The sequence below is a fragment of the Aphelocoma coerulescens genome, chromosome 15, assembly GCF_041296385.1.
Source record: "Aphelocoma coerulescens isolate FSJ_1873_10779 chromosome 15, UR_Acoe_1.0, whole genome shotgun sequence".
NCBI lineage: Eukaryota > Metazoa > Chordata > Aves > Passeriformes > Corvidae > Aphelocoma > Aphelocoma coerulescens.
The window spans coordinates 3,504,556-3,521,750 of record NC_091029.1 but is presented as its reverse complement, the minus strand read 5'-3'; the positions used below and the strand labels follow the sequence as shown (position 1 = coordinate 3,521,750).

Genomic DNA, 17,195 nt, shown 5'->3' with positions numbered 1-17,195 from the left:
TTAAGAGCCCAATGCAAAGTTGATTTTAAAAACAAACAAACAAAACCCCCTGAACTACCCAACCAAAACAAAGCCAACCTGTTAATAAAAGAGAAGAATCTGCTTTATGTGACAACTGTTGCCCCTACCAAAAGTTGAAGCAGCTTTGACAGCGTCGTCAGCTTTTCCCTGAAGGGACCAGATGCTGTATTTTAAATAAATAAATAAATAAAAATCTTATCAACCTAAGGGGCCTTAGCCTTCTCAAGGGATTAAAGTGCTTTCATTCATTTAACCAGTTACAGCTTCATCACAGTCTGCCAAATCTGCTGCTTCTGGGGCTGAGCTGTAAAGCTGGAACTCGGCCTACGTCCATATGTTCACAAGAAGATGCAAACTCAATTTACAGGCGTGTGCTGATGTGGCCTTTTTGCAAAGTTCTTCTCTGTGCATGAGTGCCATCTCATTTCTCTTTATTCCCTGTTTTACAGAGCTGGCTCTAAGTTACTCCTTGCTTTGTTGTTTCTTCCCAAGGTCTTTGGTGCTGGGACAGGCAGGGGTTGATAGGAGATTATTGTCAGATTTGTTTCCACCCGCGTAACCTATCTGCAAGTAAACGTGACATAGGGCTGTCAACTGATTACATTCCAGGGCTCTTAAAAGCAACCACGGGAAAAAGAAGCTTCACATGTAGAGGGGAATTTCTCCCTTTAGCATTGCCTTTTTTCTGGATTTTACAATTTTCTGAATAGAAAATGCACTGCTGAGCTTAGTCTGTTTAAAAATCTATGATAATACTTAACTGTTATGAAAACAAGTATTCATTGGTGGTGTTACAGTTAAAACAGTGCAAAAATATCTGGCACAATGTGTGCAAAAATGGAAAAGGAAGAAAAATTTGGAAGTTGGGAACATGTGATAGTTTTGTGCTCTCCTGGGGCTCTTCTCTCAAGCCTCCTCCATCAAATGTGACAGTTTTAACCGCTCAGTCACACTTCTGCTTTATCCTTGAGCTGAGGTGACTGTGAGGTATTTTGATGGCTTTGTCATGTTAAGTCAAGGATGAAAGTAATTCCTATATTTATGTATGTCTACTTAGGCACAGTATTTTGGGTACTGTAATACATGATGTAGATTAGTTTGCTAAGTGGCTGCTACAGCTGCTACAGTATGAGAAAATATCTGAGGGATGAGGAATATCCAAAGGCTTTGCCTGCAATTCATCATCCAGGTGACTTTCCCTGTGCAAACCTCTGCTTTCTTTTAATGTTACTTTTAAGCATTTTTCAGGACATGTCACTACCTACCTGCTCACAACTAAGGGGTTAAATTTATCTTAGAGCAAGGCACATTCGGCTCTGAGTCACTCTGTTTTGGCAACTCCTTATTTAACTTCAAATTGCATGTGAGTTACTGGGATGTAATGGCAGGGACTGGTGACATCCCCACATGCTTTGGTAGTAGTTAACTCATTTTTAGTGTGTGGATTCCTTGGCTCCCTTCCCCTCTCCCTGCCTTCCCAAGGGGGAATATCCAGGAACACGTTGTCCTCAGTCATTTCAACACAGGATGGGAGAAAGAACAGTTTATTTACTTATTTTAGTCTTTGCTTTTTTTGTGGTGGTGATGAATTCATGTGGTGGCTTCTGTAGTATGGAATTGCTATTGGGGGCCTGGGGGGGGTTGTTTGTTTCCTTTGTGTTGGGTGAATTAATTGAACCTCAATAGCACTTCAGTTTTAGTTATTAAACTGGTTTCTCTGGAAGTGAAGGGTTGTATGATAGCACAGTGTGTGATAACTTATTGCACGTGAGGTTTTTTGCCCACTTTGGCCTTGCTTTTGAACTTCCAAGTTGACTGCAACCAAACTGGGTAGAAATTGAGAGGTTTCAAAGCAAGTTCTTCTGAGTTCCATGGAAACAGCCCAATACAAGGTGGAGGCTCTGCCTACCAGTTCTGGAAAAGCTGCAATTTGCCTTCACAGAACTTTGCACATCAGAGAATCCGCATGATCAAGGCTTGTCTGAATCCTGTTCCCATCAATGGGAACAGCAGAAATCCCTCTTGCATTTTTAGATAGTGAAGTCACTCAACCATAATATCCAATGCCACAGGAAAACTGCCGTCATTAATCCTGCTATTCACAGAATTGCTGGGTTGAAAAATGTGAATTAGGGAGGCCAGTTTAAAGTTTGGGAGATGTTTAGCACTGTTCCAGTCGTGCCTTGATCCAGTGTTGGATGTTACATAGATATTTCTAAAAGGAAATAAGACACTCTGAAGCAAATATCTAATATCTGTCTAATCTCAGCAAAAAACACAGGCAAAAACTGTCAGAGAAAGCAAATGCTGACAAACTAAAACATGGTGGTTTTGTCAAACGCTTTTGCTTCCTTCTCTGAAACTATAGATTTAATGGAGAAAATGCCATTATGGAGTTACGTGGTGGGATTATTATTCTTTTAAAATTCTGGATACTATCTAACAGTCTAGCTTCAAAATTAGCACTGGACATTATTGAAAGATTTAAGAACTCTGAATATTTACATCCTTAGTTATTTGAAAAACCTGTTGGAATTTGGCAAGAATTCAGAACACAGCTGGAAAATGACTCAAGCAAGAGAAAATATCTTGCACTAAAAGATTTTAAGAACTTAAGATGTTAATTTTCAAAGGGAATATTGAGGTGTCGTGCTTAAAACCTGTGTGTACCTGCATGGTGGATGCTGCAGAACTCTGTAATCTTCCAAAACAAAGCATAATGAGAGCCAGTGGCCAGAGCCCACAGTCAAATTTTGTTTATTTGAAATTTAAATATGTTTGGACAGGAGCAATTAAGTATGAAAAGAGCCTGTCAGTGGAAGTGTGTTTCCTGATGGATATCAGCTTTGCTCCAAAAACATCCCCACAGAAATTAGCTCAGTACAGTTATAGGCTTAATTACAGATGGAACTGGGTGAAATGGAAAGACCTGTTCCATGAGAACCAGAGGAGATGATCCCATTGTTCCCTCTGGCCTTGAAGGGGTGAACAAATCAGTTAAACACAATTTCTGTTGCCAGCTGGAAACAGTTCTGCTAAATTTGGAGAAACAAGAGGAAGATGATTCTGATTAGAACCTGATTAGTGGATCCCAGGTGTTTCAAAGGCTCCGTGTGGCTGGATGGGTTTTACTTTTCCAAATGCTGTGTATTGTGGTGCTGAATTGTCCTGAAAATGCAGAAATAGCCAAGCGATGCTTTCAGGAGTCACCACAAGTTCGTGCTCTGGCAGAAGGGGAAACGCAGCGGTTGTTACTCACCTTTTACCTCCTCTGTGCAGCTTTGAATAAGTGATATTGTTACACTGACAACGTTCAGACCCTGCCCATCCTCTGTTCCACCAGCACTGCTCAAATCACACTCTCAGTTTTTAGACCATCTCTCTTTCCCCCTCCCTGGATTACACTGGTTTATTTGTTTCCTACTTCTCCTTATCTTTGGAAATGTGGCTCCACAAAGGTCTGACGTGTTCATCCCCCTGTCCTTTCACCAGGAGGTTTTTAACCACTTCAGGTTTCCAAACCCGTTTTGCTATTTCACTTTACCTGGCAGCAAATTAATGTCAGCTCAGGTATAATTGGATAAATGGAATTTAATCGCTTTTTGCATGTGTTTCACATAACTCTAGTGAGTTCCAAGCAAAATTCCTCACCTCACAATGACCTGTAGTCTAACCTAGATTCTCTGGAGTATTACAGCTTTGTATTTTACAGCTTGACTGTACTGAGTGTGGGAACTGACTGAGAAAAGGTCTGGCAGTTCTTTTCTCTATCTATTATTTAGTGACCTGCCTTAGCATGAAAGAAGGTCATGGAAAACTGTCTTTGTGCTCCACTTTTTCATAGAACTTTTAGAAACCTTTTAATAATTTTTCTCCCTGTTTCTTTTAGAAACTGACCTTTTTTATTTTAGTCCTTCACGCAATACGGGAGGTAGATCTGCTGGCAAAGGCAACGAGTTTTGTGGTTTGGGGTTGGGTTTTTTACCTTTTTTTGCTCTAATTCTTGCAATTTTTAAAAATATTTTTTCTCTAACAGATGCTATAATCTGTACAATTCTTTTTTCATATTTGTTGGAACAGTTGAGTTTAATCGTGTCAGGATCTTTTTCCCCATTTATGGCGCTGTTAAGTCTGTGTATGTACAGCAAATTTCATCACAAAAATTCATTTCAGCCTTTACCATACTGTGTTGTACAGTAGCACCTCACATTGTGCAATCAAGGGAATAAATTATTATTATTTTCTTCTCAAGGCAGGTGTTGCCACTTGCAGGTACTAATTGCAGCTGGAGATAAATACACTGTTGGGAGAGATGTCTGTGAGTGATTGGAAGCCTTCAGTAGTCTCAGGCTTTATAAAGCAGGGCTGACCTGTCTTTAAAGCTGAAATTTAGAAAGTTTTTGCTTAAAACTGAGCAAAACTGCCCATACAGACCTTCACCGATTCTCTGAGCATGCCCCACAGGGTGCTCCGATTCCTGCTCTTGTAAGGACACACACAATGTGCAGGAAGAGAGATGTAGTAGCTGGTTTTTCAAAGAAGCTGGACTGGGTTTGGAAAAAAGCAAAAATTCTTTGGCATTCTTCCTTGAGTCCTGTTTAAAATAACCCAGGTACCATGGTTACAAGACGAGTCACTTTGCTGCTTCTCCCAGGAATCTCGTGTTGTGCAGCCCCATCTGGTCTGGGATATGAATTCCTGCATTTGCTGGCTCCCAGCAGGCAGTGGGTCACGGGCACTGCGGGGGCTGGAGCAGGTCCAGGGGGCACTGGGCACTGCCAGATTCCTCCAGGTTGTGTCTCCCAGTTTGTGGTTTGAATGTAGTATCTTCAAAAGAAACACTTCACATTTTTTACATAAACATGGAAGACGAGCGCAGCCAAGGTATGAAAGAAAAAGGGATGAACATTCTGCACCCAAGTTTAATCTGTGTTATCCTGGAGCCAACATTACTTAGGTGGAGGTTTACTTACGGTGTGAGTTGGAGGGAACAGATTGCAGCAGTTTTTCCTGTCCCTGGGAATCCTTGCATGGAGTTATCCTATTCCACCACGGTTCTTCAGACACCTCTTACCTCACTTGCCCCACTTACCTTCCTATGGAAACGTGGTGGGTGGCTGTGTTTAGGTAATTCATTTGGGTTTGTTTAAAAAAATCACCACAAACACAATCACATGCCACAAAACAGGAATAAAATTCCATTGCCTGGCTCAAGGGTTCTGGAAAAGGAGCTTGAGGAATCTCTCTGTTCAACCCCAAACCTGACTATTGTCTTTGAAGGGATGCTCCTTATCTAGGCCGCTGTTCTAGTTTTCCTGTCTAATTTCTTAAACGGGTTTGTAGAGCCTCTTTTGATTTAACTCTGTGTTTTCGGGTAGAAAACAGTACAAAATTGAGTAGGGAAACAGCTTCTAACCAGAACTAACCAGTCTTTTCACCTAAAGTTATGTTCCAAATTTATCTGTAGAGAAAGAAACTGCCAAACAAAACAAGACAAACCCAAACAGACAGCAAACCCTACCCAAACTTGCTGGAAAAGGAATGAGAACTTGGAAGACTCAGTATGGTCTGATAGTGCAGTTAAAATTTATTTTTATGTTTGTACTTAGGTTAATGCTATTTATCCTCTAGAAAAAGTGGATAATGTCAATTTAAGGGGTAGTTCTTCCCAGGAAACACTTTATCAGTGTTATATATTCCCTCCTCATCACTGTGCCACAGAGATCTGGATTCTGTGTAACTCTTTGGGTGGTTACAATTCTTTTTTTCTAAGCCAGTCCTAGTGCTTGTTTGTGTGTTCTCTGCCAAGAGCACGAAATACCAAAGGTTCTACGAGTTACTATATTAGGCTGAGTCATGATAACTGTAAACTTTGTGTGTTTTTATTCCATGGAGAGTAATAATTTGCTACAGTGCCACTCAAAGCCGGATCTGAAGGTGACCTGCAGTTGTTCCAGAATTGCTTCTAATAGAGAAGGGGCTGCCACCTCAAGTGCAGACAAGAGGTGCCTCTGCCACCTTTCTCACTTGAATAATATCAAAAAAGGTTCATTATTCTCCCTGTTTTTCTGAGGTTTGTGTGGATTAGGATTATTTTTCCTCATCAGCTGAAGCCTCGTCTTGCTACTGGAGGGGAGTCAATGAGCCAGAACTGGAGCACAAATGTGTGTGGCAGCTCCTGGGCACTGACTTGGGACTTTGTGGACACTTAATGTCCTTGATTCCTCACAGGTGACCTTGTGAGGGAGCACATCCCAAATGGAATAATGTGAATTCTCTCATGTGCTGTGATGGTGCACCTTAATTATGGCATGAGGAGCTCGTTGTTCTCTGGTAATCCTGGGAAGTTCCCTCAAGAAATAGAATGTCAGCTGTAAAAATTATATGAAATACTAAATTACTTTTTAGTTTATAAAAAGGAAAATCACAGTATTTAGTAGGAGGAGTCATTCAAGATCTCTGCCAAGGCCTCACAATATTCCTGGTTGTATAACGTGGTGGAAAACATGGGTGGACATTTTCAAGCCATTGGTGTGTTTTCCATGTGGAATTTTGTGAATCTCTTGAAGATGTTTCCATCACCATGTCCCTGTTTTCACAATGCTGGATGCAGGCTGAACAGATTTTCACAAATTGAGGGCACAACATACTATCTTCCTGAACTGCAGGAATTCTGCAGTTCTGGCTTGTGGCTCTTCCTGGCAAGTGTCAGCCACACAACACCTTTTCCTTCTTCACTTAATTTAATTCTTCCATCCCCTGGGTGTTACGAAAAGCTGTAGCTCACAGACATTGCAAGTAATTGGAATGACTGTAAATATTTAATATTGTAAGTCTAAAAGCTGCTGCTTTCTAGTCTTTTGTTTAGGAGTGTTTGGGTTGGGTTTTTTTATTCTTGAAAGTGAAGAAAAGATAAAATGATTCTCTCCTCCCCAAGGATTCAAATAGCAGGTTATATCTACAGTTTTGCCAAGTGCTCTGTATCATGCTTTATATCAGTTCTTTTAAATACAAGAGGGCTGTACTGTGTAGTTTATCTGAATTATTCCTTAGAGAAAATATGAAAGGATTTTTTTTTCATTTCATTTCTTTTTCCTCAGAGAGTTAGAATAAGAAGTAAACAGACCGTAGAAATCTGCTGGTAGAAATTTATGTGAAACTCTAGCACAAATCTGTTGCATTCAGTACACTGGTTATACTGTGGCTTGTTAAATATATTTTTGGTTGTGAAGATCAGTAATTTTTCAACATTGTAACAGACTCATAGACAAAAAAATATGTAGTTTGAAGTAAGAACTGATTGTGTCATTCCCGTGCTTTGTGAACATGGTTATGCCAAAAGCTTTTTCACTGAACTTGGTATTTTAATTTGGAAATGCATTAAGTGCAGGTATGTGTCTTATTTCTTTAGGTTGGAGGAACAAAAGCTGGAGTCGTGCGTTTTTTGGGAGAAACTGACTTTGCTAAAGGAGAGTGGTGTGGAGTAGAGCTGGATGAACCCCTGGGAAAGAATGATGGAGCTGTGGCTGGCACAAGGTCAGTCTGTCCCCAGATTTACTTCATGAGATTCTTTTCTGTATTCTCTGTTGGGTTTTTATATCTTCCTTGAAATTTTCAATCAGGGGTGAGGAGGGGGGTTCCAAACCTGCCTTGTCTTCTGGTGGTGGGGAGGGTTGTTGCGTGATGGTTTGAATTTTCTGATGCCAGCACTTCTCTCACATTCATGGGATGAGCTGATCTCTACTCCCATGTGAGTTTTATTCATAGACTGGTAATGGAAAACACAGTTTCCTTCTTTTGAATGCCTGTTTGATTTCTCAGCTTGGAAGGAATGCTCAGTTAAGAAAATCTCTGGATATCCAATAGTTGTACTTAAATCTTCCAGCATCCCAGGAGCTGGAAGCTCCTGTTCCAGCAGTTGCCCCCTGGTAGAGTTTGGGAGCAGTGTAACTGCTTCTGCCAGTAAGTCACACTCAGAAGGCATTAATTAACACCACAGTCTAACTTTCTTTCTCATTTGCCATAAGGACCAGTCTTTTACCTCATTAAAAAGAGATTTTACAAGGATTGTCCCACCTTAACATAGGTGATCACAGCTTAAAATTTTAAGTGGCTTTTGTCTATATTTAACCAAAGATATATGTTCTGTATCATCAAATATGCATAAATGATATGTATGTAATAAAATATAAAACTACTTGATTGAATTAAAATCTGATTTCTCTTTTTAACTCTCAGCCACCACATTTGTTGGCAGCTCAGAGGAATGTGATGAAGGGGAAAGCTATGGGTATAAAACTGAATCTGAATGGAAGTTTTTAGGAACTAGAGCTGTGGTGTTCACTCTGAATTTCTGAAGTCTAATATGATCATGCTGTTTCAGCTTCTCAAAGTTCCTTTTCCAAGTCTGGTGTTAAATAAAATTGCAATCCAGTGTGGATGAGATGGTCACCAGCTGCTCTCCTGTCCTTTAATACTGTTATACTCCTCATCTAGAATTCTCCACGAACCCAGACCGTGTGTGTGAAATGAAGTTCATTCCTGCTCTCCTCCGTGTGCTTTGCTTTTGGCAGGTATTTCCAGTGCCAGCCCAAGTACGGCCTGTTCGCCCCGGTGCACAAGGTGACCAAGATCGGCTTCCCCTCCACGACGCCGGCCAAAGCCAAGCCCGCGGTGCGCAAGGTGCTGCCGACGCCCACGGCCCTGAAGCGCAGCCCCAGCGCCTCGTCCCTGAGCTCGCTGAGCTCGGTGGCCTCCTCCGTAAGCAGCAAGCCCAGCCGCACAGGACTCGTAAGCTGCTTTTTCCATCGCATGCTTCCCCTTCCCAGCCCCGAGCCCGCCCGAGCTCGGCTCGCGCAAACGGGGACTAGAGCAGATCGTGGGCAGAGCACGCCGTACGTTTAATTGTGCTCGTCTTCATTCAAAGCATGCATGAAGGAAGGAAATGTTAGCTAGCCCTGGAGAGCAGCTGAATGTTTGAATATTTAATTCAGGCTAACAGAGTGATTGCAATAAGAAAGGGGCTTAAGGACACCGACAAATTTCTCTGGCTGCAATCCCCATTTAATTCATTGTCGCTACCTCTGTCATATAAGGTTCATGTCTGAGGATCTGGTGTGCACTGAAGCTTCCAGAGATCACCCTTGCTTTATTTAAGCAGGAAGCTTCACGTTGGCTAAAATGTTAAAAATTTCCTTTTGCTGTTCAAGAGATGAGTCAGCTGAGAAATGCAGTAGGAGCAATTTCCAAGTCTCTGCTGACAAGAAGCCTCTTTCTTTCCTTTTAGATTTGGTTTTAATCCTATGAATTCATAAAGGCTGAGTGTTGCCAAGTGCAGTGGCTCAGGTGAAATCTAACACAGTACTAATTCCACCTAACACACTTACTATGGATTCTTTTGAAGTTGCTCTGTTACATAAATGTCCTAATCTGCAGCAGTAAAACAGAAATCTGAGAAGGCTGAATTTTGAGAAGTCTCTTTTATGGCAGTTGAAAACACAGAAATAATTGGATTTTTCCACAGTCACCCTAGATTTTTTCTTTCTTTTTTTCCAAACGAAAGTCCATTGATAGATCTGATTAGGAAGAGGTGACTCCCAGTGATGTGGAACAGGTTCCCTGTCCCACTGACCAGCAGGTGCCCAGCGAGGTGACTTACCCTGGTCCTGCATAACTGAAGCAGATTAACAGAGGTCAGCAGTCGGTCAGGGCGCCAGGGTTAATACCTGACCACAAAAAGGATTTTTATTTGGCACAAACAGTGGGACTTCATTACTTAATCCATTCTGGAAGTTGCACTTGCAGCTGCAGAGTGCCCTCTAGTTTGGGATCCCAGCATTAACACATGGAGCCAAATGCTTTATTCCATGTGCTGTGATCCCCCAAGTTACACCCTGTGAATGTCTAAAATGTATTTGCTTATTTTGTTGTGTCCCAGGGATTTTGTATGATTTAGGCCATAAAATACAAAGCTGCTGTAATCCATTATTTCTGGAATTAAAATTCCAGCTTTCTTCCTACTCTTTTTCTCAGGCAGTGTGAACATTTGGTGGCCATCCAAGTTAAAAGGATTGTCCAAATAATTCTGAGACTTTTTCTTTAAAAGTTAAGCTGCTGGGGAAACAAGATTTCCTGTAATCAGTTTTGACACAGCAGACTTTTCGTGCTTCAGTTTCTAGGAAAACTAAAACTTTTCTGGGAATTGCTGGACTCTCACATCAACTGCTCAGTTGTTCAGGGCTGCTTCTATTTTCTTTTACCTGGTAACTAGAGGCACGATGTTTTTGGCTTGCTGGAAAGCTGCCTTTCTTTTTTTAATGCAAAAAGATGCTTAGGAACATCCTGAGCCAGCCTTTGTGTGAGTCTCCACCTTCAACTGAGGCCTTTTATTTTAACTTCATCCCTCCTGCCTCCTCCTGTGCCTGCTGCTCATTACAGGGCTCTGACCACACGTGTTGGCCACTGTTAAATTCTGGAAAATGAAGTAATTTAAGTGTAAAAGGAGAAGGTACAGTAGGTCACAGAAAGCATTTGCTTTACTAACCCTGTGTTTGTGGAGTCTGGAGATACCCCCTGGTTTTTTTTTCACTTGGTGCAGGATGATTTTTAACGCATTTATTTTGTGAAGTTGACAGAAACCTCTTCCCGGTATGCAAGAAAAATTTCGGGCACCACGGCCCTCCAGGAGGCCCTGAAGGAGAAGCAGCAGCACATTGAGCAGCTCCTGGCAGAAAGGGACCTGGAGAGGGCAGAAGTTGCAAAAGCAACGAGTCACGTAGGGGAGATAGAGCAGGAATTGGCTCTGGTTCGCGATGGGCACGACCGGGTAAGAGAGTTATTGTTCTTTTGAAACAGAGTTAACACAATGGACTTAACCTCTGAAATGATGTTTTCTTATTGAAAAGGGCTGGGAGTAAGATGTGGTGTGCTAAAAGTAAAATAATCTATACCTGTGAGATCTCCCTTGTGGAATCTTTGGCTTGATGAGATACCAGATCTACTGAATTTAACTCATTTTTGTTGAACTTCACTACAGTCTTGGATCATATATATATTTGATAACGTTCCTGTCACTTGGCCCATCACTTCACCAAATTGTGGTTACTGAGGTACAGGTACATAACTTGGAAAAAATTCATGTATTTCCCAGCTTAGTAGATTTTGGTTTTATTCCTCTTCCTGATTAGCACGTGCTGGAGATGGAGGCAAAAATGGACCAGCTCCGAGCTATGGTGGAGGCAGCTGATAGGGAGAAAGTGGAGCTCCTCAATCAGCTTGAGGAAGAGAAAAGGTAACCCAAACTGTCCTCACTAATGTAATGAATGTTCTTGTTGTGCTGCCCTTGTGCATCTTGCTGTTCATCCTGACTCCAGACATGTTTCTCAGTGCTGGAGTTTTGATGCAACGTGACATCTTGAATGCCTGTGGATTCTTTGGATGTGTCCTGAATTTCTGACTGTTTCCTACATGAATGGTAGAATATATAGAATGTGAGATCAAACTGCTTGTTTAGTTCACCTCAGATCATGCAGAAGGGTGAAAAAACGGGAGAGAAACGATGATTTAAAGGGTTTTAATACAAAATACCCTCTTCAGAGCTGCAGGAATAGTGATGCCTTGCTTGGTCAGTGGTAGTGTTTTAAGGACAGCAGTTTTCCCTCCCTCTGATGCTTCCTGTGAGAGATTTCTCCCTAGTGTTCCTGGCAGTTTGCTGGGACAATGGGAATGTTGTCACTGTCGTTCTGATTTCCACTGAAAAGTGAGCTCAAAAGCATTTTCTTCCAAAGTTACCTGAATTTTAATGAGTTGTCCCCACAGGAAAGTTGAAGACCTTCAGTTCCGTGTGGAAGAAGAATCCATTACCAAAGGAGACCTAGAGGTAAAATATCTCCAGCTTTGTAAAGAGGATATCCGGGAGGGCACAGAAAGGCAGGAATCAATCCTGGTCCAACCACATGAAAATGATACCCAATTCTGCAGTCCTTGAGTAAGCCAATTGTCCCAAAAATTGCAGGATTGCACCCCAAATTCAGTTAGACACTTCAGCAAAGGCTGTGCAATGGCTGTAGTTACTTAGAGAAATTAATTCATAGGAAATTCTGTCTTTTGCTGTTAAAGGTAACCACTAAGAGAAAAAAATAGTTTTGAAATTACAAAATTGCAAATTAATATCTATGCCTTTGAAAATGAATATTGAAGTCTAATTCTGTTTGATCCATTTTTTGATTAATTTCTGTGCTTCCCTTAGGGAAGGTTGATTAATGAAGAGTGTTTTGTCCTGAGAGTTTGCACATAAAATCTAAATAGCAATTCATGTGTGCAACTTTTATCTATTGTTTATATAACCATAATGTTGGGCTACAGCACATTGTGTTACTACACAATCAGAATAGAAAATATTTAAGGAGGGATTGCTCTCAGGTATTTGAGCACTGCCAATTTTTATCCCAAAATTGCAATTAATAAGCAAGATACTTTTAGTTGTTCTACTCTGTTGTCTAATCAGAAAGATATCAGAACTTCTTGCACAGCATGAAGTACAACCTTAGTTAACTGTTGCTGTAAAGCATTTGTGATTTAAGTGCTAGCCTTATGAAAAATACTCATTTCATGTAACATTTCTTTTATTTTAGTCTTTCATTCATTTTAAGATACTTATCTAGACTCATCATAGAATGCTCCTTTTATTGTTTAGTCCATGGAAATATTTCAGGTTTTTATTTTCTGTTACATCAGTCAATAGTCGTGGCAAACCATCCTAAAGACTCTGGTTTGTCAGGCTGCTTAACTTGGGGGTGTAAACTGAATTCAAGCTGATGAAATGTCTCCTGTTGTTTGTGTTGGAATGGTAGTGCTGAGACTGCAGGTGAAACATTTTTGTTTGTTTGTTTTTTTAATTTTACTGATAGCGAAAGAGGCAGATTTCGGAAGACCCAGAAAATGTAAGAGGGCACTTAAATGTGCAGAGACATCCCGTGTTAACAGATTGTGTGCAGAAAATGCTTATACTGATTCACTAACTGCATAATCTGTTATTGAGACATTGACTCTGGTATTTGTGTGCATGTTGCTTTCAGAGCAATTACAACATTTCTTGGAAAGAATGTGTGTAATGACTAAACGTGGTAATCCCCATTAACTGCAGACAGGTCCAGGGTGTCATTAGAGTTCTTTGGGGTCAAAACCTTTGCAACTCACTGAAGAGTCTAGGAGCTTGTAGAACATGACTGACCAGCATCCTGAAGTGGCCTTAATTTAAATGTAGGATTTTAGCAGTTTTCTTCACAAAATCCTGCCTGCTCTCCTACAAGATCCTGCTGCTGTTCAATAGATGATGATTTTTCTGAGGGAAAAAATCTGTCTGTTCTTCATCTCCCCGTATTTTTTCCTTTTTTCTGTATGAAATGGTAAGGGGAGAGATGATTAAAACCATCTGAACAATTACTGGGCAAAGCTGTCTGATTTTACTGTATCTTCATGTAGCTTCTCTTCAAATTATGTAGGAAAAATGTGTTAGTTGATAACAGAAATGGCCTTGCAAGATGTTTAAGGAGCCCTCTTGCTTCCCCAGCTCAGAATAGTGAAATTTTAAAGGTAAATTTATCCCAGGCTGCCTCCTCTGCTACATCCCCAGCCAAGACAGGAAGTTCTCAAGACTAGAACTGGTTTTCCTGCTGTGCATCCTTAGGGGTTCTCTTTGCAGAGATCTCTCAGGGATCTGGGTCTCCTCCAGTTCCCCTGTCAGGTTGATGCTTTGTTAGAAATAAATCTGCATGTTCCCTTCCTTTCTCTTGTTTTGTGCACTCCTTCTTTGATCCCATCTTTTCTCCTGACTTCCCTGTTCTAATTTTTCCATTAAAAATGGACATCTTCACTCTCCCAAGGAGAGTTTCCAGGCTGATGCTCCCTGATCCCGGTGGTGTCCTGTGATTGTATCCCAGCACAAGGGGACTGGAGGGCATCTTCCCCCATCCATAGAACTGATGGTCAGGATTTTTGGCCTCAGCACAATTTCACAGTTTGATGGAAAATGTCACAGGCAGGTTTATTCTGGAGTGAAAGAGTAGCCAGAATACACAAGTGCTGGAAAGAGCTGATGTCCAGCCTCTGAAGTTTGGGTGGAATTCTTGGAGGTTCAAGGCAGAGTAAGAATCCTGTTTCCACATCACTTCGCTAATTGTGAAGCTCTGGAGAAGGGGAAGGTGATTCCTTTGGTTTTGTTGTCTGTTTCTTTTTTTCCTGCTCTTCTTTTCCATCCAAGTTAAGATTTACAATCAAATTCTTTTCTTATTTTTGGGGTACTCTCTCTTCTCTGTTCACTGTGCTCTGGGGTTCCTCAAAGAGAACTGTAATCAGTAAGAATTTCTGTCTACATCATCAGGAGAGAAATTTGAGCAGTTCAAAATTTTGCAGTGATTTTTACCTCAGGGAATCTGGAACCTGTCCCTTGGAAATCAGATTTGATTAAAGGATAAGCTCTCATGCTCTAAATGGGGAAAAAGGTGTCAAGCAAAGATCTCTGGAGTATTATTTTTTAATCTTTTATTTCCATTTTGGCAGGATTTTAACTTACTTGCCTTTGTAGTATGTAAGAGATGGGATTTAAAACAACCCAGTAATCAGTGATGGTCTGTCTGATCTTAGGAATAGTAAAACACTGTCTATAAAATTCATTATCAGAGGCTTTGGGGTTTATGTAGCATAGAAAAACTTAAGGTTGCATATTCCGAAGGCACGCAGGGACAATTCTGCAGCCACGAGGTTTGGAATTTCTTGGTTTTCAGTAGATCCCCTTGGTGAATTAGAGCAGCTAAGGTATGAATTTCCAGTTTTTAAAGCCAATTATTTTTCATACTTACTTACAATTTGGTTGTGGATCAAAACTAATACTGACCTGTGTCAGAGAGAAAACTGCGTTGTAGGCACTTATTAAATAGTTATTTCTCTTAGAATACTTAATTCCATTTTCAAAAGCTGTGGGCAGGAAAAAGAATAGTCTGTGTTCTGGTGGGGCGTTTTTCCCTGTTATACCCTGAAGATCTTCCACTGAGAGAGAAACAGACCTGCCATGGAATTTCAAAACATCGACAAATCTAAAAAAGCAACTTTTAAACGTTTGTGGACCAAGGAACTCCACAGTAACACAGCTAGCTGTTTAAAAAATTAACCCCCTTGGATGTCTGGATGCTTTTGGGAAGGAAGATAACTTGCTGCTGCCAGAAGGAATTCTGCATTTGGAGAAGTAGACAAGAAGCTCATCTCCATCTTTATATTTCTCTTTCATTTTTTTCTCTTCCCTACTTCAGAGGTGCAGGTCAGGTTTGAACTACCTGCTGGACTTTCCCTGCATCTCCCAAACTTCAGGCTCTCTTGCAGGCCTCAGGGAGTATCTGGACATCAAGACAGAATACCAAATATCCTGTGTTCTTGCTAAAAATTCTCTTAGGAGGCAAAAGGCGGGAGGTACCTGCTCACTTATGTTCATCTGTGTCCTGCTTCTCTTTAGGAACCTATTAGAATTCCAAAGATCTCACTTTTTTCCTACTTCCACACATTGTTCAATGTATTTAGACTTCAGTAACTGCAGAGCAACCAGGCTGATTCACTTTTTTAATCTGGTTTTGAGGAATCTTGTTGCTTGCTTCCTTCCTGAAAGAGGAGAAGAGGGGAAAAGAGAGGAAGGTTTTGGAGTTACAGACAACCATTCTCTTTCTGTTTCTGTTCAAATAATTTGAACCGTAGTGACAAGTGAACCTTCATGTTCCCAGGTCTTGGCCAGAAGCATTTTTATGGCTGAGACTTAGAGACAGCTATTATCAAAAAAAGAAAGTTAAAGTTTTGATTTGTCACATGAGCTTCAGTGGAGAATTTTTGTCCCCTTGTTAGTAAGTAAATTTTTTCTAAAATAAGCCAAACACATTAAAGGAAAAAGGTGGTGGGATGACAAGGAGAGGGACTTACCATCCTGTTAGAACAGGTAGAGACATATATGCACATATTTATATTTTTGACATAACTATTCTAATTTGTGCTGAAAACTTCATGTACTGATAAATAACTTCTACTCAGCTGCATGAAACTTTTTTTGGTTCATATTTCTCCGTTTGCAATTTATTTATTTATTTATTTATTTTACACATTTTATTTAATTTTTACATGCCCATCCATTCACACCTTCAGCCCATCTTCCTCATCCATAGCATTTCCCTGTCCATTTTCCCCCCCTTGCATCCTCTCTGCTCACCTGTTAGAAGGCTCTGGCAGCACGGCCTGCATGTGGCTCCTCCTCTTTGTGCTGGCATGTGATGGTGGCACCGTTGTGTTCTCTTCCTCTCCCTCTCCACTAACAGACGCAGACCAAACTGGAGCATGCCCGCATTAAGGAGCTTGAACAGAGCCTGCTCTTTGAAAAGACCAAAGCTGACAAACTCCAGAGGGAGTTAGAAGACACTAGGGTAATGGTTTTCCCTGTTTGAATAACGAGCCTGATCTGTGTTGTGGAAGATTTCTGATGGCACGATGCTTGGGGTGACACGTGCTGGAACAGGTCCTTGCTCCTGTCGTAGCCAGAGCTGGAACACTGTTAAAAAATTAGCATTAATTTTGAGCTTCCATGGGGTGTGTGTGTGTGCCAGGACGTGTGACTCGTTGAAGAACTCAGGTAAGATGTCTTCACACTGCAAAAGTAATCCTTGGATCCAAAAGTAGCAAGATGGGACTGTGAGTTGACATAAAGGACCATTCAGTAGCTCATTTTAAAAATTAGCCGTTCATTAAACCCAAAAAACCTAAGATTGAACATGCCAGTCCTTTTAACACAGACTTAGTATTTGGGGCTTGGTTTTTGAGGTCTTCAGTAGCTGCTGTACTACTTGCTTTGCTAAATCATGGTTTGCAGTGGCTTTCTAGCTCTTTTTTCTCACCAATGACATAATCTTTTAATGGATATCCCAGTAATTAGTAATGCTGTTGCCTGTCAGAATATAACTGACATACTTTGTCCCAAGTCAGAAGTTCAAGAGATGTCAATACTTAAAAGAGGGAAAAACAATTAAAAAAAAAAAAAATATATATATATATATGCACACACATATATTCATGCTCACACATGGGGATTTTCTTGAAGTTGAGGTGGGATGAATAAAAAACCCAGGATAAATATAAAACCAATTATA

The 17,195-nt window shown here is 40.8% G+C and overlaps 1 protein-coding gene across 10 annotated transcripts in view; it reads left to right on the top strand.

Annotated features, from left to right (window-relative positions):
* The window catches only part of CLIP1 (CAP-Gly domain containing linker protein 1), a 62,250-nt gene that overhangs the window by 17,407 nt on the left and 27,648 nt on the right, over positions 1-17,195 (top strand). For 5 of the 10 annotated variants that reach the window (XR_011155507.1, XR_011155509.1, XR_011155515.1 and 2 more), the window contains 7 exons: positions 7,433-7,557; positions 8,595-8,811; positions 10,649-10,846; positions 11,208-11,311; positions 11,839-11,899; positions 12,930-12,962; positions 16,371-16,475. Coding sequence is in view for 1 of the 10 variants with exons in the window: in XM_069031357.1 (XP_068887458.1) it covers positions 7,433-7,557; positions 8,595-8,811; positions 10,649-10,846; positions 11,208-11,311; positions 11,839-11,899; positions 12,930-12,962; positions 16,371-16,475 (843 nt within the window). In the remaining 9 variants the exon portion in view is untranslated. The remainder of the gene's footprint in view (positions 1-7,432; positions 7,558-8,594; positions 8,812-10,648; positions 10,847-11,207; positions 11,312-11,838; positions 11,900-12,929; positions 12,963-16,370; positions 16,476-17,195) is intronic. The other 5 variants (XR_011155514.1, XR_011155516.1, XR_011155511.1 and 2 more) reach the window with 4 other exon arrangements.